This window comes from Chelonoidis abingdonii, chromosome 2 (assembly GCF_003597395.2).
Source record: "Chelonoidis abingdonii isolate Lonesome George chromosome 2, CheloAbing_2.0, whole genome shotgun sequence".
NCBI lineage: Eukaryota > Metazoa > Chordata > Testudines > Testudinidae > Chelonoidis > Chelonoidis abingdonii.
Window position 1 is genome coordinate 22,278,207 of NC_133770.1, and position 25,717 is coordinate 22,303,923.

At 38.3% G+C, this 25,717-nt stretch overlaps 1 protein-coding gene across 3 annotated transcripts in view; it reads right to left on the reverse strand.

The window, feature by feature from the left end:
* Positions 1-25,717, reverse strand: part of PTPRN2 (protein tyrosine phosphatase receptor type N2) — a 1,143,575-nt gene that overhangs the window by 101,908 nt on the left and 1,015,950 nt on the right. For all 3 annotated transcript variants that reach the window (XM_075062204.1, XM_075062202.1, XM_075062203.1), the window contains one exon: positions 3,638-3,832. In XM_075062204.1, coding sequence (XP_074918305.1) covers positions 3,638-3,832 — 195 coding nt within the window. The remainder of the gene's footprint in view (positions 1-3,637; positions 3,833-25,717) is intronic.

Here is a 25,717-nt window from a genome sequence, read left to right on the forward strand (position 1 = left end):
TTTTGAAAACCTTGTTTATTTTACAATACAACACTAGTTTAGTTATATAATATATAGACTTGCAGAGAGAGACCTTCTAAAAAACATTAAAATGTATTACCGGCACGCGAAACCTTAAATTAGAGTGAATAAATGAAGACTCGGCACACCACTTCTGAAAGGCTGCTGACCCGTGTACTACTATCAGCATTGCAGAGGCAATATATCGTGGAAGAGCAAAGTGGTATTCCACCATTTGCCAAATAGCAGCAAGCTGAGTTTAGGTTCTGATATTTCTGTCTATGTACAAGGGCAATAAAAAAGGGTGGTTATCAATTAAATTGAGGAGGAGGGAGGGATAGCTCAGTGGTTTGAGCATTAGCCTGCTAAACCCAGGGGTGTGAGTTCAGTCCTTGAGGGAGCAATTTGGGGATTGGCCCTGCTTTGAGCAGGTGGTTGGACTAGATCTTCTGAGGTCCCTTCCAACCCCAATGATCTATGATTCTAAGTCTGAACAGGATACCTGGGTAAGCTAAGTGAATTCCTCCTCAATGGTTTCCATAACAGATCTGCTCTATTTACAAGTCAAATCAAGATGTTTCCAACTATGAGCTCTTACTGCTATCTGATCACCTCAATGTTGTTTCCTCTGGGAAGATCCAAGCCACCACGAACAATACAGATTCTAGAGTCCTAACTCAGCCGGCTATTTCATTGCTGAGCATTGTAAAACTGAATACCACTTTACTTTACTGTTTCATAAGTCTGTTTGCTCTGCAGTGCTGACAATGCTCCCCATCCTTATTAGGCCCTTATTAACTTTTCCCTTTTTTTGTACTAAAGCACCTCTGCATAAAATAGCTATAAAGTAACTTTTTATTTCACGAGATGATAGCAGCAGGAGAGGATAGAGTTGGAAAGCCTCATATATATCATCTGATTAGAGTGACCAACGACATCTACTAACTACAGGATGTATGAAAAAGCTGATCACTTGCATGTTTTTCCTGCTGCTGAACTCAAACAAGCAGCTTTCTCAAGAGACATGCCAAAAATTCAGGCAAATAGGGTATTATGGTTGCTTGCATTTACTTTTGACCAAAACGTAAATCAGGTCAGCTCTCAGGTTCCTGCCAGGCTGCCAACATAAATTCCAGTGCCATGCATGTCAGTTAAGTTCAATCAGCTGCTTCAAAGGAGATCCTTCCATAAAAACCTTACCTAACTTTGCCTTAAAGAAATCTAGCACTTATACTATAACTACATCTTTAAGTAAACAATTCCACTGTTTGCTTAACTCTCCTATGAAATGTGTCTCGATATCCAAGCTAAATACATCCTTTCAAATTCTAACCCCCTTTTTTGCTAATTGTATCCTTGATGTCTATTAAGAGTAATTCTTTTCCCTTTTCTGTACGGTTCCCCTTTCCCATATTTAGAAGCAGAGATGCAGACTTCTTTGAATTGCTAGTTTTTGTTTGTTCATTTTAGGCTAAACAGGTTTAATTTTTTTTCCACTTTCTCCTTATAGGTCATACTCTCAAGGCATTGTAGCATTTCAGTTGCCCTTCTTTGAACCCTCAACATCTAAGATTTAACATATGTTGTTAGATAGCTAACATATGCATGAGTTCACTCAGGGTTAAATAGAATTGACTGAATTATGGACACTGAACCACCACTGCCACCACAGTACTCCTAATCAATCTGTTTGGGTTTTAAAACCCATTCATAGGTTGCAAACAGATGGTTTATTTCCACACACACTTAGTTGAACTTTTGGGAATATTCCCAGATCCAGAATTAACACTACTTGGTTCCCTTATGCAAGTTTCTTTCCTGTTCATTTGGCTTTGTGTGATTTTTAGGTTTATTTTAGTAGTATCTTTGTAAACTATTTTGCTCCATTTAAACTAGTCTCATTAACTGTCTTCAAATCTTAAGCACATACATTGCCATCTACTTAGGCAATTTTGTACTTTTTGTTTTACTCACAGATGCTTGGGATACAAGCATTATATCACTACTTACTCTTGTGCCCTTCCTTACTTTAGGGGTTATTTGAAAGGTAGGGTTTGGGGGTGGGGTATGTGTTGGTAACTACAATGTCCCAATAACTACAGAAACACAAGAACAAGTGAAAGGTTGTCGTTCTGAGTAGGCGAAAGTGGCACTGTAAGAGCCAAGGTCATTGACCTTTTGGGTAACATATCCATCTCTCATTCCCAGGAGCACTTGTGCATCTGTTATATATCAGGTTAAAAATCTAACTCTCCTGTTTGGAAATGTATTTACCCAGGAAAGCTCTGCTCAGACACAGCATCTGGTTTTCAAGCAGATCCTGCTTTTACTCAGCTTTATAGCTGCGATGACTGAGGCTGACGGAGGTCAGTGACTTGGCTAAGGTCAAACTGGCACTCTGGCTTCCATTCCATTTTCTATTAGGCCATATGGCTTTCCCACAAAACTTGGAAAATATTTAAGTAGGTGAGCAGCTTTATCAACAAAACGATAAAAAGGGAAAGGGTGCAGGGAAGAGGGAAGCATGATGAGACAGCATGAGATGGACAGAGCACAGATTCCTTCCCAGAAATCCCATTGGTTAGCTTTCTCAGAGCTATATAAATACATAGCTAGTGCGGGGCAGCAATTTATTGATTGTGATTAGGTCCATCTGGATAATCTTAACAGAAGAGGGTAAATGTAGAAAGTATAATAAATAATACCACCACCACCACCACCACCTAGCTCCTTTGATCAGTAGATCTCATGGCACTTTACAAAGGAGATCAGTATTACTACCCCCGTTTTACAGATGGGAAAACTGAAACACAGGCATGTGAAATGACTTGCCCAAGGTCACCAACAAAGGCAGAAATATAACTCAGGTGTCTCGAGTCCCAGTCCAGGGTCCTAACCTCTAAGTCATGCTATCTCCCCTGGGTAGTGAAAAGCATTTCACTAGCCGTATACACACCCCCATGTGAATAAAGTGGCCATTTCCCACAGTGTTTTCTAGCCTAGTCTTCACAAACAAAACATATTTGTGCAGTTTCAAACATGAGAAAGATCCAATTACTTTAAAGGAGAAATATCAGGTTAGGCCAAAAATTCAGATCCAACCCCGCCCCCCCCCCCCCACCACACACACACACCAAATTTCAATTAAAACAATTATTTACACATTGTTAATATTCTACTGCAGCTTTTGCAGCACCATTATACTATATGCCAGAAAGAAAAACTGACCAGAAATCAAACAGTCTTATTTAATTGTCCAAGCCAAGTAAAATGGTGAAAGTAAACCAATAGGACAAAAGGAGGAAAAGCAAATTATCTTGTTAAAAAAAAAATAAAAAAAAAAAAAATCTATTTTAAATATCCAGGCTCAGAGAATGTATGCTAAACAGAAAACAAACAGCACAGTGAAAAGTGATGGTTTTTTTAAAAACAGTTTTAGTTTTAACTATTTAAAGGTTAGATTAAGCTAACAGGTGAAGGATTTTTTTTTTCCCAAAAAAAAAAAAAAAAAAAAAAAGTGTTGTAAAAAATTGACAGTATCCCTTTAGAAGTTAAATATTTTTCACAGTCTACTTTAAGTTGATGAACTACTGGTTTCAATTTTGATTTCACACGCCATAAAGGAAACTCTGCTTACCAGGATCATGTGACCGGTGGAGATGTCCATGTTAGACTGAACTGGTTCTTCACACCAGGATGATGTGCTGCTTCGAGCAGAGGGGCTGGCAATGGGCCCATCACTGAACTGTGACGAGACACTGTTTACACGAGAAGTGTGAAGAGGCTCTGGTCGATCAGATGATTTTACAGCCATGTGCTGACGGCACAGCTCCTAGAAGACAGAGAGAAAGAAGGGAACAATCTGGAGTTAATAGCAGCCACTATGGAATAAAATTCTGCTAAAGACAACACTGTTTACAGTACATCTCTAGAGTGGAAGTGTTCTTCTTCCCTTAAGGGCTAATAGTTTGGTATTCTGATACTTCTCATATATATGTTTACTAGACCCACTATATGAAATAAACTAGATGTTGACTATCCCAGTCTCATGCAAAAAAAGTTTAACTATGAGTGCATGCATGTCACTCTTTTAAGACTGCCTCATAAATAATATTTTGGGGTTCAAATTCTATTAGCAGATGGATAAGTTGTTTTATACCACGCTTCATTCTATGAACCTAATTCTGCACTGCACAGCCCACTGAAGTTAATGGGGTTGCTCAGGTGTAATTGAGAGCAGAATTCAGCCCTGAATTTGCAAGCTCAGCAAGCAATAGCAACTGAATTGATATGCTCTCTAATATAAATTCTAGTTGATAGATGTGCCATTTCTCTTAATTAAAATAGAGCACACACACCCCTTATTCCTAGATGTGGGGCACAGAAAATGAAGAATGACATTAACACAGAATAAAAAAAAAAAAAAAATCTGTCGCGTGTGCTATAGGCAGCTTTGACAAAGAAAGAAAACTGAACCTACCAGACATCCCAATCCAACCCAGATAAAAACACCAAAACCAACAAAAATCTACCTTAAATATGGCATTTCAGTTGCGGCATACATGAAACTCATGTCTAAAATATATTGTGTTTATATAATAAAGGAAAATGCTGCTAGTACATATGTTTCCAGAGAAACAAGGTACTGTATTTTGAAATTCTGAATCTAAATTGGCTAAATAGACCCTTGGTTATATTATCTCTGTTACAGTGCATTTAAATTCACCCAGGTGCAGTACAATTTCAAAGTAAATAGTAAAATTAGCATTTTTACATATGTCTATTGCCCATGAAGGATTTTTGGAAGCCTATGCTGCACAGTAAGCCTGGCTAGGTTCATGGTGCTTGGACATATTGTACATGTGGTGTGGTTGCACGTTTGTTTCCAATTACTTATTTTACAGAGACATGTACTAAGAGCTTAGTTACTTGCCTCTGGTCATCAAAATAGATTTTGAAGAATCCATACTGTTAAAATGTGATGGCCTCTGTTTTCTTATTCAATAAAAATATAATTGCAACTCAAGAGTCATCAGTAGGATCACTTTTAAAAATTCATATATCATAGGATATAAAAGGTTTTCTTCTTGTGACAGAAATGCATCCATTTAATGCACAGAATTTTTTTTAAAAAACATACAACTGGTATCTTTCCTTCAGCACAGCTGTGACAATGGCTCTGGCATTCAAATCTAGTATCCTCCGTTTCCAATAAAAATTGGAATATAATCATATATCAAGATAGCTCTTGCTACTCCTAAAGATCTATAGGCCAAAGACCATCCAAATGGTATACATCTGCCCTTAATCCTAAGCCGCCATTTTACTCAGTATTAAAGATCTTTCCACAGTGCAAGGTAGTATTTTTTTTTTGCGGGGCTGGGGAAGGAAGGAAGGAAGGAAGGAGTGGCACACATTTATATATAAATTAAGGGGCATGAGAGACAAAAATAGTATAATATAAAAGATACACATTACTCACTTGTGGCAGATGCAACAATTATGCAGATCATCCCAACTGAATGTCCATAAAACCCCAAAATATAACAGTGGTGTGGTTTTTTCTATTCATGCCCCTTTTTACAGAAAAAAAGGGGACTTATTTTTAAATAGAATGCGGCTTTTTTTTTTGTCTTTTATGCTGACAGTTTTCCATATCTCCTTGTTTGTAAATCTAGGTGCCTTAGCCTAGTCTACACTACATAGGTTCTACCAATAGAGCTATACTGGCAGAGCTCACTAGTACAGACGCAGCATATGTTGACAGAAGAAGGTTTTTCAGACAGCATATCTCCACCACCTTCCTGAATGATATTAGCTATATTGACAGAAGTAGTCTTCTGTCAGTATAGCTGCATCTATACTGGGGGTTTTGCCAGCATAGCTATGTCAGCTGAGGATGTGTGTTTTTTCCACATCATTGAGTGACACAGCTTTGCTGACAAAACTTTGTAGTGGAGACCTGGCCTTAGTTACCTGGTAGGGACCATAACATGACAAAAATATGAGAATAAAAATTTAAAGTCTAAAAATTAATTTGAAATAGCTTTTATATTTATTAGTGTGTTGTGATGTAAGGTAAGAGATCAAAGCTATTGGGACTAAGCATTTACATCACAAGGAAGTCTAAGTTCTCTGCTTTGTAAAAGGATAAAGCGAGTGTTTCTCTCTCTGAAGGGTCACACAAGCTATCAGACTTTAAAAATATCACTAGTTAAGAATGACTTTTGCTAACCTTCGAGTTACCTTGGGGCAAAATAATTTTAAATCTTCCTTTAAAAAACAAAAACAAACAAAAACCACACTCCAAATTTGGGAGAAATTCAAAAAATGTTTGTGTGATAGCTTTTTTATTACAAAGTAACAGCTGTTCGGCTGTCTAAATATTAGACTTATTCCTGGTAGGGATGGATTATTGGACAAAATGCTGGTGAAGTGGTTAAAAGTAAAAAATAAAAGTAATTTTTCATGACTAAGAGGTAAGTGGCCCTCTACCATATTAGGCTCTCCCCATAATGTGGAATCATCCAGGAACCTGCCTAGTCCTGGAATAAGTTTAAGCAGTCTCGGGGCTGCTATAGTTTGTGCTCTGCTGCTCATAGCCCTTACAGAGAATTGTAGCTGCCAAGGATAGTCAGACCACAGTGGATCCCCTGTCATGCCTCCCATACTTAGTCGTCCAAGGGAGTAGCACAGCCAGCTATGAAGACTCTATGCCATACATGGAAGCCACAGCACTAGGGGTATCTGGGTGAGCACATGTGATGCCTTTATGACACTTCAGTGGTGAAAATGGGCCATAGAGGGGCTACAGGATAAGGAAGAACCATGTTTAAGTTACCCAGTGTTCCTGTTTTTGAACATGTAACCTCCTGCTCCAGTGGCAGCTCTAGGAGGGATTGTGCTTCCTGCATTCTTGAGAATGGCTGTGCTGTCTTCTCCCTGCCCCTGTGTGGGATTCTTTGTACCTCTGGTAGTAGCAGCAGGAACTGATCACAAGAACTGTGATATTGGCCAGTCCTTGCAAAGGGCATGGAGGGGAGGCACTGTTTGTCCTCACTCCTCTCCCAGACAAGGCCAGTGCATCAGTTTAGTCACAATGTTAGGAAGGCTTAAGGAAGTGGTCTGGGATATACCATAGCCATATATATATAAAAATAAAAAACAAAAAGGGACCTCCATGGTGGGCATTACAAATATTTATTCAACCTGACTGAGTTGTTAATAATCACTGAAATTCCATCACTGGGTCTTGACATCACTTCGTTTAAGCCCCTAGTCAAGCCCTGAACATTTAATACCATAGTTAAGAGGACCATCAGCCATCTACACATTTCTCCGCACTCTCGAGTGTTTACATTTTTAAATTCTGGAAGCAACAAACATCATGCCCATCAGATGAGGTTCAGAACCCAACACTGAACCCAGACGTGAGGGTTCCAAACTGAACTACGAACTCAGTGAACATTGGTATCAGCACGGATCCATTTAATAATCATTTGCAAAGAGAGAATTCAATTTATGCATCATACTTTTGTATTTAACATAGGCTTGGCCACTATCACTATCCTACTGTGACTGTAATGTACTCTTTGTATACTGCTTGTCATTCTTCATTTAAAAGCATCATTTACACCTAAAAAAGCAATCATGCTGCATACAGTGATATATGAAGGAATGATCCTCCTGACCCTTTTGGGCTATGATCTAATGGATGGGTCGGACACAAACATTTATTTAAAATGTAATTTGAAGTTTATGACATTATTTCCCATTACATAGGAATTGCTATCACATGGAGGCAGTGCCTCTGTTTTCTTATTTCCCAACATTTATTATCAAATTTATGTGGATGTGCCATGTAGTATAACGGAAAACTAATATCATAGTATGACAAGAACTGCAATAACCAAGATAAATATTCTGAAAATAATGTCCAGTTAAATGAGTTTAAAGTACAGTGTTATAATCATCTGTAGGGAGCTTTTTCATTTAAGAAAGAAAATTGATAACCCTAAACACATCATAAACAATAATTTCAGAGAAATCTTGGAACTCTTCCAATGAGATTTTGAAGTGGTCCTAATTTTTTATCATCCCACAGGGAGATGGAGGGGTGAAAAGAAACATTAAAAAAATAAAAATAAAAACATTATTAAAAAAAGTGGTGTTAAAGTAGATAAATCAAATCTTTAATTGGGATTAACACACTGCAGATTTAGTGGGTACATACAATTTAGCCAATTCTAAAAGAGCCTTAATTCACCCAGCGTTCCTCATTACAAGCACAACAGTTTGCCTTCTCAACTCAGGAGCAGGAAGTCAATCTTAGCGCAGAACTTTGTAGACCATTATACAGGGAACTTACGCAGTGAGAAGCCACAGTAATGAAATCTTACTACAGCACTTTTTTGAATTTTGATTGAAACCCTCTTCAAGCAGCCAGATAGCAGCTGCATTACTGAAAGCCTCTCTTTAATCAAAAAGACAGAATGGACACATGGTTTGTACATTCGGCTAGGACTCCTAACTATCACAACTGATTTTCATGCATAGCCTCAACTCCCTGCATTCCCACCAAACGCCAGGAGGCATCATGCCCACTCAGAAATGAATCTCACTCTTTCAATGAGGTGTCAAGCCAGGGCTGCTTTAGAAATGCAGCCAACATAATACGGCAAGTGCCATCTCTTCTTCAGGATGTCCCTTTTCCATGACAGTATTGCGCATTTGCTGCCACATGCTTTTACAGTGGATGACAGCCGTCAAGTACCAGAAAAGTGTAGGAGAGGAAACTAGAATTCAGATGAATTTATATCTACCAACAAGACAGGCCAACAATACACCAGGTTTGTGTATTTAGTAACATGGGTTACTAAAAGGTCTATCTTGAAAGATACCTTACAATGGAATGTACATGGGTTAAGTTCATAGCAGAGGATGACACTCAAAATAGCCTGAGCTAGGGGTTCAGTGCTAAATATCAACTTGTTTCCTCATATATAATGAATAATTAAGCTTTCCCTAAATCTGAACCTTGGGCTACACCACAAAGGAGTCTAGGAAGAAATTCTCAGAGCATGCCGAGTATTTGCTCTAAAAAGTGTACTGTTAACCAGAGATAGCATACTGACATAACCAAGTACACAGCCTCCCTGCTCCACCCCACAAATCCTCTGACAAACATGGCAAAGTCCAGAAAGACCCTTTTATGTATGCTGATTCTGCTTATGCATAAATGTGCAGTACATGACAGTATGTAGTACAGGCAAAAGTTAGAGCACAGAACTAACTAAATAACAAAATAAAACCAGATGACTCCTTGCCATAATTAGTCAGAAAATGGAATGTGATCAGCACAGTAAGGTGCTAATATCAGGAGATGAAGATGGCAGTTAAGAGATGCCTGATACACATCTCTTGTTATGCTCATTTCTTTTAATGATGAGCTGTTGAGTGTTGTCACCATCTATTCAAGGTGTCTTATATGCAGATAATCACAGTTTATTAAAATGTGTCCACACAGTCTGACTGTGTTCCGTCTGTGTCTCTTGAGGGGCTTTGTGGTCCTAGCCTAGTAACAGATTTTGACTCCTGAATCATTCTCACCTAGTGAAAAACAGTAGGCTGCCATAGGAATCAGAAGATGCCTTGCAATCCAAACTCCAGGTTACATGGACTTATGGTAAAAGATCCTAAACTCCATATAGATAGTTACGTAGACTAAAATACTGAAACTTGATCAAGAGACTCACTTTGTAGCGGTGACCCATCTTTCTCAAAAGTTGATATAACCGGTTATAAATGGAATAGCTCAGTCTAGAGTAAATGCAAGTAGTCCCACAAAATCTGATGTTTTGTTATTCTGAACTGTTAATTAGGGTTGCCAATGTTCTAATCGTAGAAAACTTAACACCCTGGCCCCGCCCCCTGCCCTTCCATGAGGCCCCAACCCTCGCTCACTCCATCTCCCCTCCCTCTCCCCCACCCCATACGCACTCATTTTCACTGGGTGGGGGCAGGAGGTTGGGGTGCAGAGCTGGGACAAAAGGTTGAGACATGGGAGGGGATTCGGGGTGTGTGCTCCAGGGAGTGCTGACATCAGGCAACTCCCAGGAAGTGGCCAGCATGTATCTCTCTAGCTCCTAAGCAGAGGGGCAGCTAGGAGTGCCCTGCATGCTGACCCTGCCCACAGGTGCTGCTCCCACAGCTCCCATTTGCCACAAGTTCCTGGCCCATGGGAGCGTGGAGCTGGAGTTAGGTGGTGCCTCTGGAAGCTGGGCAGCACTCAGAGTCTCCCTGGCTGCCCCTCTACCTAGGAGCCGGGGGGCATACCAGCCACTTCCCAGGAGCCGCACGGAGACTGCCTGCCCTGCTGTGGACAGCTGGACTTTTAACAGCCCAGTCAGCTGTGCTAACCAGAGCCGCCAGGGTCCCTTTTTGACTAGGTGTTCCGATTGAAAACCTGGCAACCCTAGTTGTTATTCTTCCCAGCATATTTATCTCAAATCTACTGAATAGGAACCTAGAACTAAAAGAATTCATAATTTTCCAGTTTATTTACAAACAAAACAAAACCCTGCCCTCAACACTATATACTAGTACAAAAGTCAAATTTCTTCATTATGCATCTGAAGTTACATAACCTAGACAAGTCAACAACAATCCAGTACAAAGGCCTGTCATTCTCAAATTTTGTTAATCTCTTGTTAACCAAAACCAAACCAAACCCCTCTCTGCTTCTTCATACACATTTGAAAATTGCAAACACCAGAGATGGATTCATAATTATCTATGGAATAGAATTAGGAGAAATGCAAAGATACCAAAGGAAAATTCAAATATATTAATAGTGGTGGACACTTACTTACATAGCATGCCCTTAAATCCTAAACCAGACAAGCATCATAGAACATACTGTAAAGCAACAAACTCACTTTAACCAGAAAAACAAAATGACCTAATATTTCTTTTCATTTATAATAGAATTAATGTTTGTAGAGTGAAGTGAATATTGTGAAATATTAAATTTTAAAAAAGATTCTGTGCTACAACTGCTAACAAAACATACTGTGGATACTAAGAACATATGCAAATTTTATATAGCATGACCTTTAAAATTACTTAGGAAAATTCTCCTCCAGTATGCTTTTGTTCTCACTTATTTAAGCCTTTTTTCTTATTTTTCTTTTAAAATTATGAAACTACCCTTTACAATTAAAGCTGAACCGAGTTTTGCACATACAGCATGGATTTAACTATTTTGTTGCACGTGTACTGACACCACAATGAAAACAAAAACTGAAAAAGTTTACTGTATGTAGAAAAATCAGATTTATCTAAACCAGGACTACAAACACTATGATGCACTAATTATAATTGTATGGTGTCACTACAGAGCAGAATGAAAGTTGTTTGGCTGCCTTCACTGTGCATTTCCATAGCTTAATGTGTTTGGATTTCTTTTAAATTTCACCTTAACTGATGTTCCTGGGTTTGTAATCCTTGTTTGGGGGATAATTACAGCCTCCCTGTAATTGTTTTACTCTTACATTACTGAAATAATCTCAATTTTAACAATTTTTTTGTCCGGAAATAATAATTCATATGTTGGGAATAATTATGTATATAATTTTGTTTGCAATTATGAAATGGTAACTATTGGAATCGGAGTACATTCCAACAATGAATCATCTGATAAATATTGAAATAATGCTTAAATGAGATGTATAGAAACAAAATGCTACCTTTGGACTAGATGCAGCCTTATAAATACGCATTCTGTTGCTCTTTTAACCCCATCCTTACCTTTATGTAATAGAGCCCAACTGAAAAAAAAAAAAAAAAAAAAAAAAAAAGGGGGAACAGAAATTTTAGATTTATTCATTTAGCTGTGGATGCAGAATTGTCCTCTACATTTTAATTGTCTACCCAGGTTCTGATACTGCACCCATCACTACGGTCTCCAAGATCATTATATAATCTCAAGCACTTTGTTGAGATTTAGTTTTTTAAAATGACTTTGATGATGGAGCTGTTCTCATTTCTCCTGGGATACTATTCCAGAGTCTATTATCTTCCAGCCAGAAATAATGCAAGGTTTTGATAATCATGTTTGTGTTTTTCTAATAAGACCCCAATTTTTTTAATCATGCCCCGTGAAATGAAAAACTTCAATTAGTTTAGCTCTCCAAGTGATTCTTGGTCATGACTCATACAATTATGAGCCCATACCATCACACACACACACACAAGAAAGCAGAAGTAGCTGCAGAGGAGGGGAAAGGAAGGGAAAGTTAATGTTCCTTAAACTGGAGAGGAATTTTTTGATTTTGGTTTGTTTCCTTCACTCCTCAGTTTCAAACATTTGAACAACAGAGTGATGAACTATCCTCCCACCATAAGAAAGCCATATACTACAAGGTTACGAACACATCTATAAAAGCTCAGTGGACTTGAGCATTTCCATTTTCCTATTATTCTAACACTACAATTACCCATAATTTAATATACAATATTCCCATACACTAACCTTAGTTCCCCAACTGGGCCCTCAGAGGAGATGTTGAACAGCCTAAAGCTTGTGTTGGTTTTCTGTGGTAGAGATCTTCCCTTTATAACAATTCCTGGGCAGATGCAAGCAGGTGAGGGCCTAATAGCGATAGGTTCCAATGAATCTGTACTGCCATGGACATACTGTGGTGTGGTTTCTCTTGACACCCAGAGGCACAGGTCTCCTTATAGAGGATATGGGCCTCCATATCAGTGAGGTTTGGGGGCAACAGTCAGTCTGTTCCGCCACTTTCTCCTAATGGAACAACATGGGAGACAATTCTGAGCGGAATCTCAAGCAGATTTCTTCCTCCGTGGCCTCCCTGATGTATCCTTTCCTAGAAAAGGAGGTGACTGAGGGGTTATTAGGCCAAGAAGTATGAAAAATCATCTTATGAAACCAGTGCCTTTGGCTACCAAGATTCCAAATGTAAATGCTTCAGAGAAAGAGAAGAAATATTAAGAAAGTTCTAAAACTTTCTCAAAAGGGACCTCAAATAAACTTTTCCAGCCACACGTATAAACTGGGGTGGAAGGATGCACTTGTGGTTAAAACGCTGGATTAGCACACAATAGAGAAGATTTGGATTCGGTTCCTGGTTCTCCTACAGGCTTTGTATATGACATAATGGCCAGATTCTCAAAAGTGCTGAGCTCCCCCTGAGACCAATGACAGCTGCTAAGTCTGAGCACTCTTGAAAATCTACTCGATTCATCAACTCTTCACTTCCTTTTCCCGCATCCTTTGTCTCGCTTGTCTATTTACACTGCATGCTCTTTGGGGCAGGGACTATTATTATGTGTTTGCGTAGCACCTGGCAAAATGGGATCATTACAATACAGTTGGGGTTATTGTAATGCAAATAAATAATAATGGCATTATTCATGTGATAACATCCAGCAGAATCATGTGATAAATGCATTTATCATGCACCTTTGACTTCATCTCCCCACTAAGACAATTTTTTCCTAAGACACATCGATCAGCTTTCAGCAGCTGCTGTTATTTAATGAGGTGGGGAGTCAGAAAAAAAAGTTTCCTCTTCTTCTCCCCCAAATGTAGAGCTGTTGGGTACCCAAACTGTGCAAAATTTAGTCCTGAAACAGCTACAGTTTCTCAACAGATAAAAATGTTCAGACTATATAGTCAGTTGTCTTGTGGCCCCTCAGGGGCAGAAATTGGGTTTGATCCCATTAGAAGGAAAGATTTCCAGCTTCACAATCAGCCTCAGCATTTACTTCTGCTCTGGAAGGACCTGACATGATAGTTTCCTGAGACATGAAAATGTAACTGTTTCAAAATCTATCGTAGCCCATTTTAGAGGATTCTGTGGCTCTGCCTGAAACCTGGGTAGCTGGACTCACAATAACTGAGGCAAAATATAGTCCCAACAGCTTTTTTTCCCCGTCAAATATGTGGTTTATACAGAGTAGGCTCTTATTTGGGATGACCAACATAATTGACTTCTGTCTAGTTAGGTTTTTATAAGGGTACTCATCATTATGGTCTCTTAATTGCTGTCCATGGAAAGTAAACACAAAATCACTCTCCACTTCCACTCCGAACAGCAGGAACAAACTTAAAATTCAGATTTTGTGCAAAATACATATTAGATAAAGTACAAAGGTGAGGTTTGAGAGGGATAGCATGAGGGAGTTAGGTCAACAAGAGGGCATTGCCTCTTGTAAAGTAGTGTGACTATCCCAAACTCTTACCCACAAGAGTCTGTGAAGTTCTCTGGAATGACAGCAAATGTGTGTATGTATGTTGAAGAGTATGAATGATCTCAGAACAGGCATTCTTCCCTTGGTTGTATAGCCAACAAAAGCTAAGAGTAAAAAGGATTAATAAAGACACTAAGTAATATTACAGATTTCCCTTAAACAGTACAGGAGACACTGAAAATTAGAACGGACTTTGTATCAAAACCTTAACAGCAACGCTTACAAGAACTTGAAAACTTAACATTTGGAGGGAAACAAAAATACAGAACCACTGGACCAATCCTTTAACTGGTCTTTTTTAATTGCTATGGCACTGCCAGTGATGAAGAGATCACTGCAGAAGCCCTGACTTGCCTTCCTGCTGCCATATGCAATAAATATCTTATTGCAACAGGCACAAGGAAAAAAGGAAATATCGGACGCCATAACAGAAGTTCCTTGGCATTTTTTTTTTAGAAGATAACAAGTCTCTATGTAATTATGAACATAGATATTGCCATACCGATTCAGAACTGGGATCAATCTAATCCAGTATCTTGTCTCCGACAGTAGTTAACACTAGATGCTCCAGGAAAAAGTGCAAGAAACCTTGAAATAGGCAGATGCAGGAGAATCTGCTCTCCAGAAAAGTCTCATCCTAAATTAGATATTGTCTTAAACCCTGAAGTGAAGTTTTATGTCACTTCCAAATCTATTTTAACCAGGATATTTGTCCAGTTAATCTTTGAATCTTACTAAATCCTTGGTCTTGATGACAGACTATGGAACTCATTGCCACAGGATAATTATGCATTATGTCAAAAAAATTTCCTCTATGAGTTTAGAATTCTCTATCTTGTAATTTCATTGAAAGTCCCCACATTCTTGTGTTATGAGAACGGGGAAAAAAGACATTTTTGCTTTCTCTTGAGAGAGACACTCATTTTGTATACTTATTGTTAATTGGTGATAAAATAAGTACTTGGAAGTACCAGAATAATGGCCTCCCACAAGAATCAGTGTTGTCTCCAATGTTATTGAACTTCTATTCGAATGACCTGCCATACACTGGGTCTTGCAAGGTTGTTTCTGCAGATGACATATGCCTCAGCATTCAGTCACACTCCTTTGACATACTTGAGAGCGTTCTGAATGCAGATATGGTGGCTACGAACAATTATTGTAATCGGTGGTGCATGATACCAAGTGTAAATAAGATTGTACTGAGCGATTTCCACTTACATCATGCACAAGCAGGCAGAGTGCTGAACATAATTCTAAATGGTCATCAAATAAAGCACAATTCACACCCAGTCTATCTAGGCATCACACTGGACAGAACTCTCACATATCATGACCATCTTACAAAGACGGTGACTAAGGTCAAAGTGCAAAATAACCTGCTCGGAAAACTGGCCAGAACAACATGGGGCGCCAACACCCAAACATTATGCACTTCAGCCTTGGCACTCAGTTATTCAACAGCAGAGTATTGCGCTCCAAAATGGGCTCGCTTGTCTCACGCAGAGAGCGACGTACAACTTAATTCCACCACACATTTTTTCAGGCACACTTAAATCTTCTCCTCTACAATGGTGACTGGTTCTCTGCAGTAGTGCTTCACCCTGTGTTTGTAGAGAGGAAAGTGTAGCAAAGCTCATGATGAAATTGCATATGTCACATCTACTATTAAAGACTTGTTTAATCCACCACATAATCATCTACCCTCACATCACCAGGTGTGAATAAGTTTACCAGGTGAGAGATTTACAGTAGAGGCTCCTTGGAGATCTTCATGATCCGCAGAGAAAGTGACAAATAATTATCTTGTCTCAGACTCCACTCAATATCAACCTGGGATTGATATACCAAGACAACAATAGAGCCTTCTGAACCAGTTCCATACCAGATATAGAATTTGTGCTACAGCGGAATTTCAGTGGCATTTTAGAGACAGTCCTCTAGGTCAATGTAGTAGCCACAAACCATGACACACACTGCTGAGATGGCGAAGTGACTCAAATTCCTGGAGGTCTTCATGCCTTGAACACTATTGATAAGAATGCTGTGGGGCTTGGCTGGACCAGTTAGCATAATGATAAATTGTTTATTTTGCAGAAAGGAGACAAATAAGAATGGAAACAATCTCTTTTCATGTGAGTTTTCTATGCCCCTAATCATTTTTATCTTCCTTCTTTGAGCCTCTCCAATTCTGCAATATCCCTTCTGAGATGGAATAACCAGTATTGTTCACGGTATCCAGAGGAGGTTGAATCATTGATTTATATTTAACTAACTTCTAAGGCTCTCAAATAAAAGAATATGATCAACATCCTTAGAATGCCCCTGGGTTGATCCAGACTATCAAGACAAAGTCAAACTAAGAACAGCCTGCTAGGCAATTCTACAGTATATTTTAATTTCACAGCCAAGCGATTTCTAGTGAGGTTAAGAAGAAACCCCCGTCACTGAATCACAACCCTTAATTCAACCCAAACACTTTCCTTCCACAGAGAACCATGGAGGGAATCTACCACCAGCTGTCGGAAAAGAGATGGTGTCAAGAGATTTCTCCATACTACCTACCAAACAGCAGAAGAACTTTTCCTTTTCTCACCATCATCTTCCCCACAGTCCATCAATTCCTGGCTACTGGGAGAGATCAATATTTCTGTCCTCCTCCACGCAAATATTCTGCCCGATACACTTAGGAACCAGACTTGGGAGTGCAGACCCGTGGTACTATGGCTGGGTAGGAGCACCTGTGTGCTACCATACTAGTCCACTTCAGCCTCTTCCACTGTTGCTGGCAGAAATCAGTTGGAATGGAGAGCTCTGGAGCAAGAAAGTCTTGGGTCTTAAGTCACGGAATGGGGAGGAGAATGGTTTACCCCAACCAAGTTAAACATTTAAACTAGAGAATAAAGGAAGATCTGGATTGTGATAATGATGAACTGTTCCCTCTTGGGAGGGAATAAGTAAGCCACTTATGAGACCTATATACTGGCAGAACAATGCTGCCCAGGTAAAGCAAGAACAGTGTAAACATATGAAAAAAGCTATACAGCAGCCTGTAACTAGGTTAGCTAGACTAAAAACAAAGCATTTGCATGGAACAGGAATAGAATTATCTGCCTGAAATATTAAAAACACAAAATATTTCCTTGATCAAAACTGCTATTCAGAATACAAACAGCAAGAAAAAAAAGAAAAAAAATCTAGGAGCCGTAGAGCAAAGACTACTGTAGGAAAAATCCAATTCATTTACCCATTTGCTTATTTCCTCCAACTCAAAAAATGATTGGTCTTCTCCTAAAATAAATGATTTGTTCTTTGAAAGACTTCAATTCTAGACATCTGCTTTCAAAGTCTCCCCTTCCTCGGTCTTCATGTAGTCATTTTATACAAACTGAAGCGATGACAATTCGATCTGTATGCTGAAAGGTACTATCCCCTAACCACCTGAATATGAAATGCAACACGAAGACATAAGATTATTTCTGTTATGATGGAACACATCAGTGTCACTACAGCCAAAAATATTTAGTGGTGAAGTAAAAATTTGAAACAACATCTGTTTCAGTTCTTTATTATATCTTGTTGTTTTGTAGAATGTCTGAAAGAGGATCCTCTGTTTTTGTTTTTTAAACTACCAGGAGGTTATTGCATCTATATTTAAATGCACAAAGAAAAATGCTATCTTGGATAGCAGGTACTTTCACCGTCTTTTGCAGGCATATTTGGAAGGAGCTGAACAGTTATATCTCATGAAGTGATAACTCAAGCTGCAGCTCATCCTGCCCAAACATTTTTCCTGAGGTTTATCTTGATATATAATTTAAAAAACTAAAGAGCAAAAAAAAAAAAAAAATCCTTTTTTTGATTTTGCTTTGCAGAGTCTGCATAGTTCTTACAGGAGTGGTATGTGATTATATGCAGAGGTGGTGAGTGGAGGATCCAAGAATCCTTCACATCACATAAGGTCCAAGCAGAGGTGGGCCATATCTGGACTAGGAAACGTTATCTGGTTGTGTTCACCTTAGGTTCCTCACTAGGGCTGACCACAACCAGATAACACATTTAAATATGACTTGGTCTTTCTAGACTATGTGCAAAGCTCTGCTGAAAATCGTGTTAGGTTGTCTCTCAAACATTAGCTAACACATTTAACTATCTTCCTAGCCTAGACATAACTTTTCAGTCAATTCACTGAGAGAAGTTCAGGTTCTGCTTCATCCACAGTCCCATGGTACCTCAAAGGGAGTGAGGAGACAAAGCTGGGCCCCTAACCCTTCGTCCTCAACGCTGACTCATAGAATGGAACTGACAAGAAGAGTGTAGCAGTGGGAGTGCTGCTCCTGGAGATCAGGGAGACATATTGCACCTGGTCTCCTCCCAGAGTGTGCAGTTCTACTCCAACCCCCAACAGACATGGTCTACAGAAGTCTCATATGTTTAACTAATCAGCCCCTACTCTGTTCCAGGGATTGTGATTCAGCTGCACATAGTTATTCTGAATCCATGGTAAGACTTCTCCCACATTAAAATAAAAAAATGAATAGCTTTACCTAGTCTAAATCAACTGGGAAAAATAAATGAATTGAACACGTACGGCCGAGTTAGCTGCTGGATGCCCAAAAGAACACAGATTCCATGGACATGTCAGAGTATAGTACAATGGTGATGGGCACTGTGGAAAACCCTAAGACAGACAGAGAGCGAGCGTGCAAACAGGTATAGAGGAAAAATCAGTCCCGTTCTTTCTAACATACACTGTTGTAAATCACAAATAACTCTGATGAAGTCAATGGAGAAGAAATCAGATCCCCCACCCTGCATTTATTTTTAAGGAAGGTAAAGATGCACCCCATGGGACTGCAGATCAAATACTTCCCAATTCATTAGGCAAGATTGTGGTTCTCTCTGCCTTCTCTACATGGTACAAGCATTGTGCCATAATTGATTTACTACAGGGAGACAATCTATTGCACTGTGCCTGAGAGTAGCCTGAAACAGCTCGAGCTAAACTGGCAGTTAGCCAGTGGTGTCAGCACGATGAAATTGGGGCAGTTCTGGAAGGCAGAAGCTTGGTGAGCCAGAGCAGGGGTCAAGACCTTGTCAGTCAGGTAGTAGCTGTCACATCAAGCAGAAAAGCCAGAGTAACTGCTGCTGCAAGCTCAGAGAGATGCCCCATCATTGTCAGGGAAGTATAATTGTTGGGAGCTCTTGTCGTATTGGTAAAGAAAAGGGATCTGAGTGTTTTTAGTGCCAGTTGCTTGTTATTCCTGCTGCCACTCTCGCCATCCAGAAGAGTAAAATCTAGGAAAAGAGTATATCTGAATAAGAGAAGTTTATTTCAAGACCAGAAATCCAAAGAAAAAGGCAGGAAAGATAGTTATGGTTACCTTTGGAGTCCAGAGGCACTGACTGTCCAGCAGAGTTTTCTAAGCTAGGCTTTAGGGTACGTTTGGGAAAGCCAGAAACACTGCCTCATAATTAAAAGGAAATCACTAATGTAAACTACCACTCCCACTGGTTTTTCTTAGCATTCTCTTATACCATAAATGAACAAATGAATTATAGCAACCTAGCTTTTTATTTGTTCTGTGAGGAGCTATACCCAACTACGCTACCTATAGATAGTAAAATAATAAAGATGATTGAGTTATATAGAACAAATTCAAATAATAAATGTAATGGGAGAAAAACCCTCCCCCTGCTCCCTGCTGCCACCTACCCACACTAGTCAACTTCTTTTTGTAGGCCCTCAAAGAACATCTCTGCAAATCACCCACTTGCTAGAACACTTTTGTTGGAGTAGGATGGACTGCAGTGCCCACACTGCAACAACCATGAACTTGTCTTGGAGGGTGAAGCCTGCCTATAGTCAGGGCGAGTCATTCCTCTCCTAACATTTAAGCAGTTCTCAAAAGTTTATTTTTCAATGTTCCTATTTAAAAATAATAAAGCTTCGGTAGACAGCTGAATGTTACAGGAAGGGTGGAAACTCATGTTAATAATATGCAGATTCTACTCTCCAAAGCTGTTCCATAGGGGTTACAATATAGCTAAGACTGTACATGCTAGAACGTTTAGCCAAAGCAGCAAAAGGAAGTAATGAGAGGGGACTGCTTCTCAGAGATTTAGACAAAAAACTAAAAAAAAAAATAGTTGTTGAAATGCGCTCTAAATCCATTTATTTGGCCTTTCAGAAGCTAACACTTACATTGGGCATTTTTTATTAAACATCTCCTGCAGATCACTTAAATACTAGGAGTACAATAGAAGTGTCTGACAAATTTCTAATGCTTTTTAAATTCACAGTATTATGTAGCTACATTACTATTTGCTGGGTCCTACTACTATAACAGGCAGTTGAAGTTGAAGGAAGTCATATATTCCACTGCACTACAGCAGTTGTGGATCATCTTGTAAAGTTAATCAGATAAAACCTGATTAAGAGCTAAACCCACCTTTGTACATCACTTGTTTTGCCTCACACTCCTTTAGCCACATATTGTCTAACTGACCTTAATGAAATATTTACTTCTACATACCCAATTTAAATAATTTTTTAAATTTCAAGCATTTACCCTGATATTATCACCTTTAACCACCTTGCATAATTCCACTGTTATTATGCACCATTTTTGTACTGAATATACATGGTTGCATATAAAAACTGCCTCATACTGTGGAACAAGATTTCATGTTACAATGAACATATATAAAGCAAATTTATATAGGGTTATTTGCTTATTTTAAAAGACAAATCTAGTTAATTAAAATATACAAAAATTGTTTCTACTGCAACTTTACATAACACACCATAAGAGCTCCAATTGAGCAAGTTTGGTCTAATAAATATATTTCTCAACGTACTTTTATTTGATAGGCTATAAGGGTCTGTCCTGTCACTTTATACTGCCATGTGAGTTTCTATCTTTTATAAGAAACACAGAAAAATTATGTTCTAGTGTTAAAGTTCTATACATTCCTAGAAACAAAAAAAGAAATGAGCCTCAGGGCTAAATTTTCATCCTTCCAGTACCCTTGCTCGATTTACTCCTTACTGAAATACTTTCCATAAGTATATTTATGCACCTCATACTTAATGCTACCTTTTATATCTAGGTATGACGCGTGAGTGATTTTACATATCATGAGTGCTATAATACTTAAGGTACTTTTAAATTTCCAACTTCATTACTTAGTCACAAAAAATTATCCTGTTTTTTGTTCACTAAACATAGCTTATTAGATTCCACTGCTCTAGAGTGTTGGTATGTCAACACCATAATAAGACAGATATGTTATGTATTAAATATTAGTGTGTAGGTCAGATACAGAGTCTGAAATATGTAGCTACATCATATACGACGTAGTATACATATATATCTGAAGATACAAGACTGGCAAGATGGTCAAATAGAAAACATGACTCCAGTGGAGTCCTTCAGTCAGACCCTGTCCAAAAACAATTTGTTTTTGACAGAATCTATTTGCAAATCATTTGTTAACAGGCAACTGACATGCATTTTTTTTAAAGCTATATCAAAGCATAAATGAGAGTAGAATCAGACCTTTCAAATCACTGGTAATTTTACCATTGGCTTTGATAAGGGCAGGACCAAGCCATTATTAAGACTAAATTTTACAACAAAATATTTCAATAGCATTTTCTCTCATTTATCTGTCAAGACCAGCTATCTGAGTTCTGCAAAATCAAAGGACATCACAGCCCACTTGAACTGATAGTATTCAGTGTTTTTAATGTGAAAAACTCTAACAAGATCACTAGAATCTTGAATGCAGACTTCAGGAAGTACAAGGATGATTTTATTGTCTTAATGTATCACTTTCTAGTACATATCTCAAGTTCCTTTACTTCACTCTATGAGGAAGTAAATATGTTCTTCTGTGCTGCAGTGAAACAAAAACTAAATACCCCTAAAAATGGAATCGTCATAATAAGAATAGAGCTTACTGAGGTCAGCATCATATATTTGAACTTGCGTGTTTAGCCTCAACCATAGTGATGTTGCATGGACCACTAACAGTGATGCAAAAAAAAAAAAAAAAAAGTTACGTTCACTAGCAAAGTTCTCCAATTCATTAACATAAAACAAGCAAATGACTTAACATCTCTTTGCACAACCCAGCATTCCCTACATAGTAGCAGTCACCAGCATACACTGTCATTAGATTAATAAATTGCTCACTAATGGGAGCAGTAACAACTAAGATGTGCACTTTGCAGCACCGTTTGCAGGCTGCCCCCAATGCCTGTTTTTCTCTGGGTTGCGTCCCAAAGGCTTCAAAGTGCACAAGAAAAATCTGCTCAGTGTTGTGAACTAAAACGAAAAGAGTATTTGCTGAAGATTCCCAAGGAGCTTCTGCCCTAATGTCACGGAAGGAAGAGTGAGCTTACCCAATACAACATTTGCTTTCCAAAGAAGATCAAAGCAACAGGAATAACAAATGCAAACAGAGAGAGAGAGAAAAGGGGAAATAAGGACCTCTCTTTAATGATCTCTGAACTCCTACACTAATTTGATCAGTCGCTATGCATATATTTGGACGAGAATATGAAAAGTAGAAAAGGTACACAAAAATAGATGGTCTGTGTCTATGCATAAATTGTGTTTCATGTACATATAGCATTTGACAAGATATACTACTACAATTAAATCTGAAAAACTGCTTGATCACAGCCTTGCAAAACCAGGCTGCACATTTTCTTTGCAAATGAATAAATTAAATCTGAATAGCACAATTATCCTTCCAAGTGTTAAAACAAAAAAAAAAGTAATGTTCAAAGTATTATAATAGGGACTGGCAGAACAGCTAGTTAAAGGTGAGCTGTCTTCATTACATAACCTTCTCAAAAAAAAAAAAAAAAAAAAAACCAAGAATCGTAACTCAGACATTTCAAGTTTGTTTTGTGCTACTAAAGGACAGGTTCTTGGAAGATCAATTTTACCCCTAAATTTTAAATGGTTTCGAACTTTTTATTTAAAAGGTAGTTCACACACACTACATACATAAGAATTATTCCTGCTAGGAAAAATAACTGATTCTTCATAGCAAAGCTACGTTTCATAATATTCATTCTGCCTCAGCGCCCTACGCTGCAGACTACGTGCACAGCATGGCTATCACACAGACTTTGTGTAGTAAGATTTGCATTGTAACCGTCACAGATCTGATACAATATCAACAGACTGGATTGAATGCCAGCTCCCCTACTAGCGTCTTAGAAGGATAACAGTGTATATGTTTTTTCATTGACAATACAGTTTCTCTCTTTTCTCCCCATCTGGTATCATAGCATACAGACTACAAGGAGATCCCAAGTGTTGTAAGAACCCTTCTATGTCCACACGTAAAATAAAGAATAAGAAGGGAGGAAAAATCTTGAATGAATTAGGTTAAATCTATAATGTTTTTGTTAAGAATAGAAAAAGTAGGACAGTCATGTTTATATGAAAATAGGACCCAACTAAAATTTTGACGCATATTTGCATTAGAGTTCTTCCTACTTAAGACTTGACCATTGTTTTTACCAATCGATTCTCTCTCTGCACTTAATTGCACAAAAATTAAATCTGATGCCAGTTAAGCTGCAGACAATAGTACATTATCAATCTGTAAATGCCTTAAACTTCAGCAGACATGTTTTCTGAGTCTGCACAGCCCAACATTAAATTATGTCATGTATTTATTAACACATGAGTAATTAAGTGGATAACTAGGCAACACTTTTAAATTGATAACATAAGAATAGTTTATATCTTGTGTCCAATTTTCAAACCAACTTTCTGGGGCTCTTTTCCTCCCCAAATATTAGTATGGCCTGCAGAGTTGCCTTTAGGAGTGCCAGTCAAGTTCAGGCAAAAAGGTAACTTAAGGCTTTTCCTGATATTTGTTTTGATGATGCAATGAAAAATTTCCATCCCTCAAATATTAGATATGTCTTAGACTTAGAGGGATTCAATGCAAAAATTATATTTACTCTTAAAGGACAGGGGCTCAATCTTGCTCCCATTTAAATCACTGGGATTCTGTCACAATTTCATTGGAAGGAGGATTAGGTGCTACAAATACACCTTGCTAAATCACTGCTGGTTGAAAGTAGCGCTAGAATCACCAAAACTGTCTGAATATTTCATTTGGCTCCAGTTCTGGCGGCTGCTCCTGCTGCCATTGAAGTCAGCAGCAAAACTCCCGTTAACTTCATTGAAAGAAAGATCAGGGTTTTAGGAATCTCTGCATCTAGAGCCAAATCATGTTCCCCACCATGACAGTAGTTCCACCAGAAACCAATGGGACTACTTAGGAAAATGAGGTTAGCAGGATTTAGTCAATGGCAAAGGATATTAATTTGATCTCAATACTGAAAAACTGAACATATTGTTAGCATTTTCATATTTGTTTCACAAAGCAGATCCTTAGATCTTATTTGTAGCAAGTTTTTTTTTTTTTTTTAATATAAAAATCTGGCAAGAAGAAATGAAGCGCACATTTCATTTAGTGTCTGGATTACAGATTCTTATTAAACAAACCAGAGCTCATTATAAAATCAATATCAACTTAACCACCATGCCCCCAAGAGAAATGGCAAAAAAGGTCACTCCGAGAAATTCAAACAATTTTCCTGCTGGAAGGGCACGATTTTAATTACAGATACTATTAATTAGAACTGTCACTGGGAAGACTGTCCTGTTAATTATCACAAATTCAGTTTCAAGTCAGATTTTATAACCTGGAGGGCTTTTAGAAATACTAAGAATTATTTTATTCATGTTTAAATGAAGAAAAAAAGGAAATAGAAAAAAAAAATACTATTTTGAAGTCAATAGCAGGTTCCCTATTTTAAAACCCCTTCTCCTCCAAAACAAACCCCACATCTTACATTGACAAGGTCTTCTTGACTAAAGGCAACAAACTACTTCAGCAATTTGTCCATACTTTGTCTTGGAGGACATGGCTTTGCTTCACTGATAAGCGCTAGCTTGCAGGCTCGCTCTCTCCTCCCTTGATAAACCCAGACTTTGTACTAAAGTTTAAAGGTTTTTCTTTCAGAATTAGATTTCTTCCCCTTCCTTAGAACTAAAGGTGAAGCCATTCCATTGAAATGCTAATAGCTATGTATGTGTTTGAATTCACTAGTTCTTTATTGAAGAATTCTCTGGACTGCTTCCCGCCTCTCTGCACAGGAGGAAATCATCTTTAACATGATTACTGAAAGACTTCAGAACTTTTGAGGGAATTTATCCCTTTTAAAGACATTTAGTCTCAAACTTCCAGCTATTGCAATTTACCAGAATATAGAAAGAGCACTGCTTAATCTTCAGTAGAACAGGAAAGTAAAAATAAATGCAAGTATATTTAATTCAAAAGCATCAAGTAGAATATATTTCGTTTTTTCAAGTGCAGTGAATTAACAGTAAAGCAATAA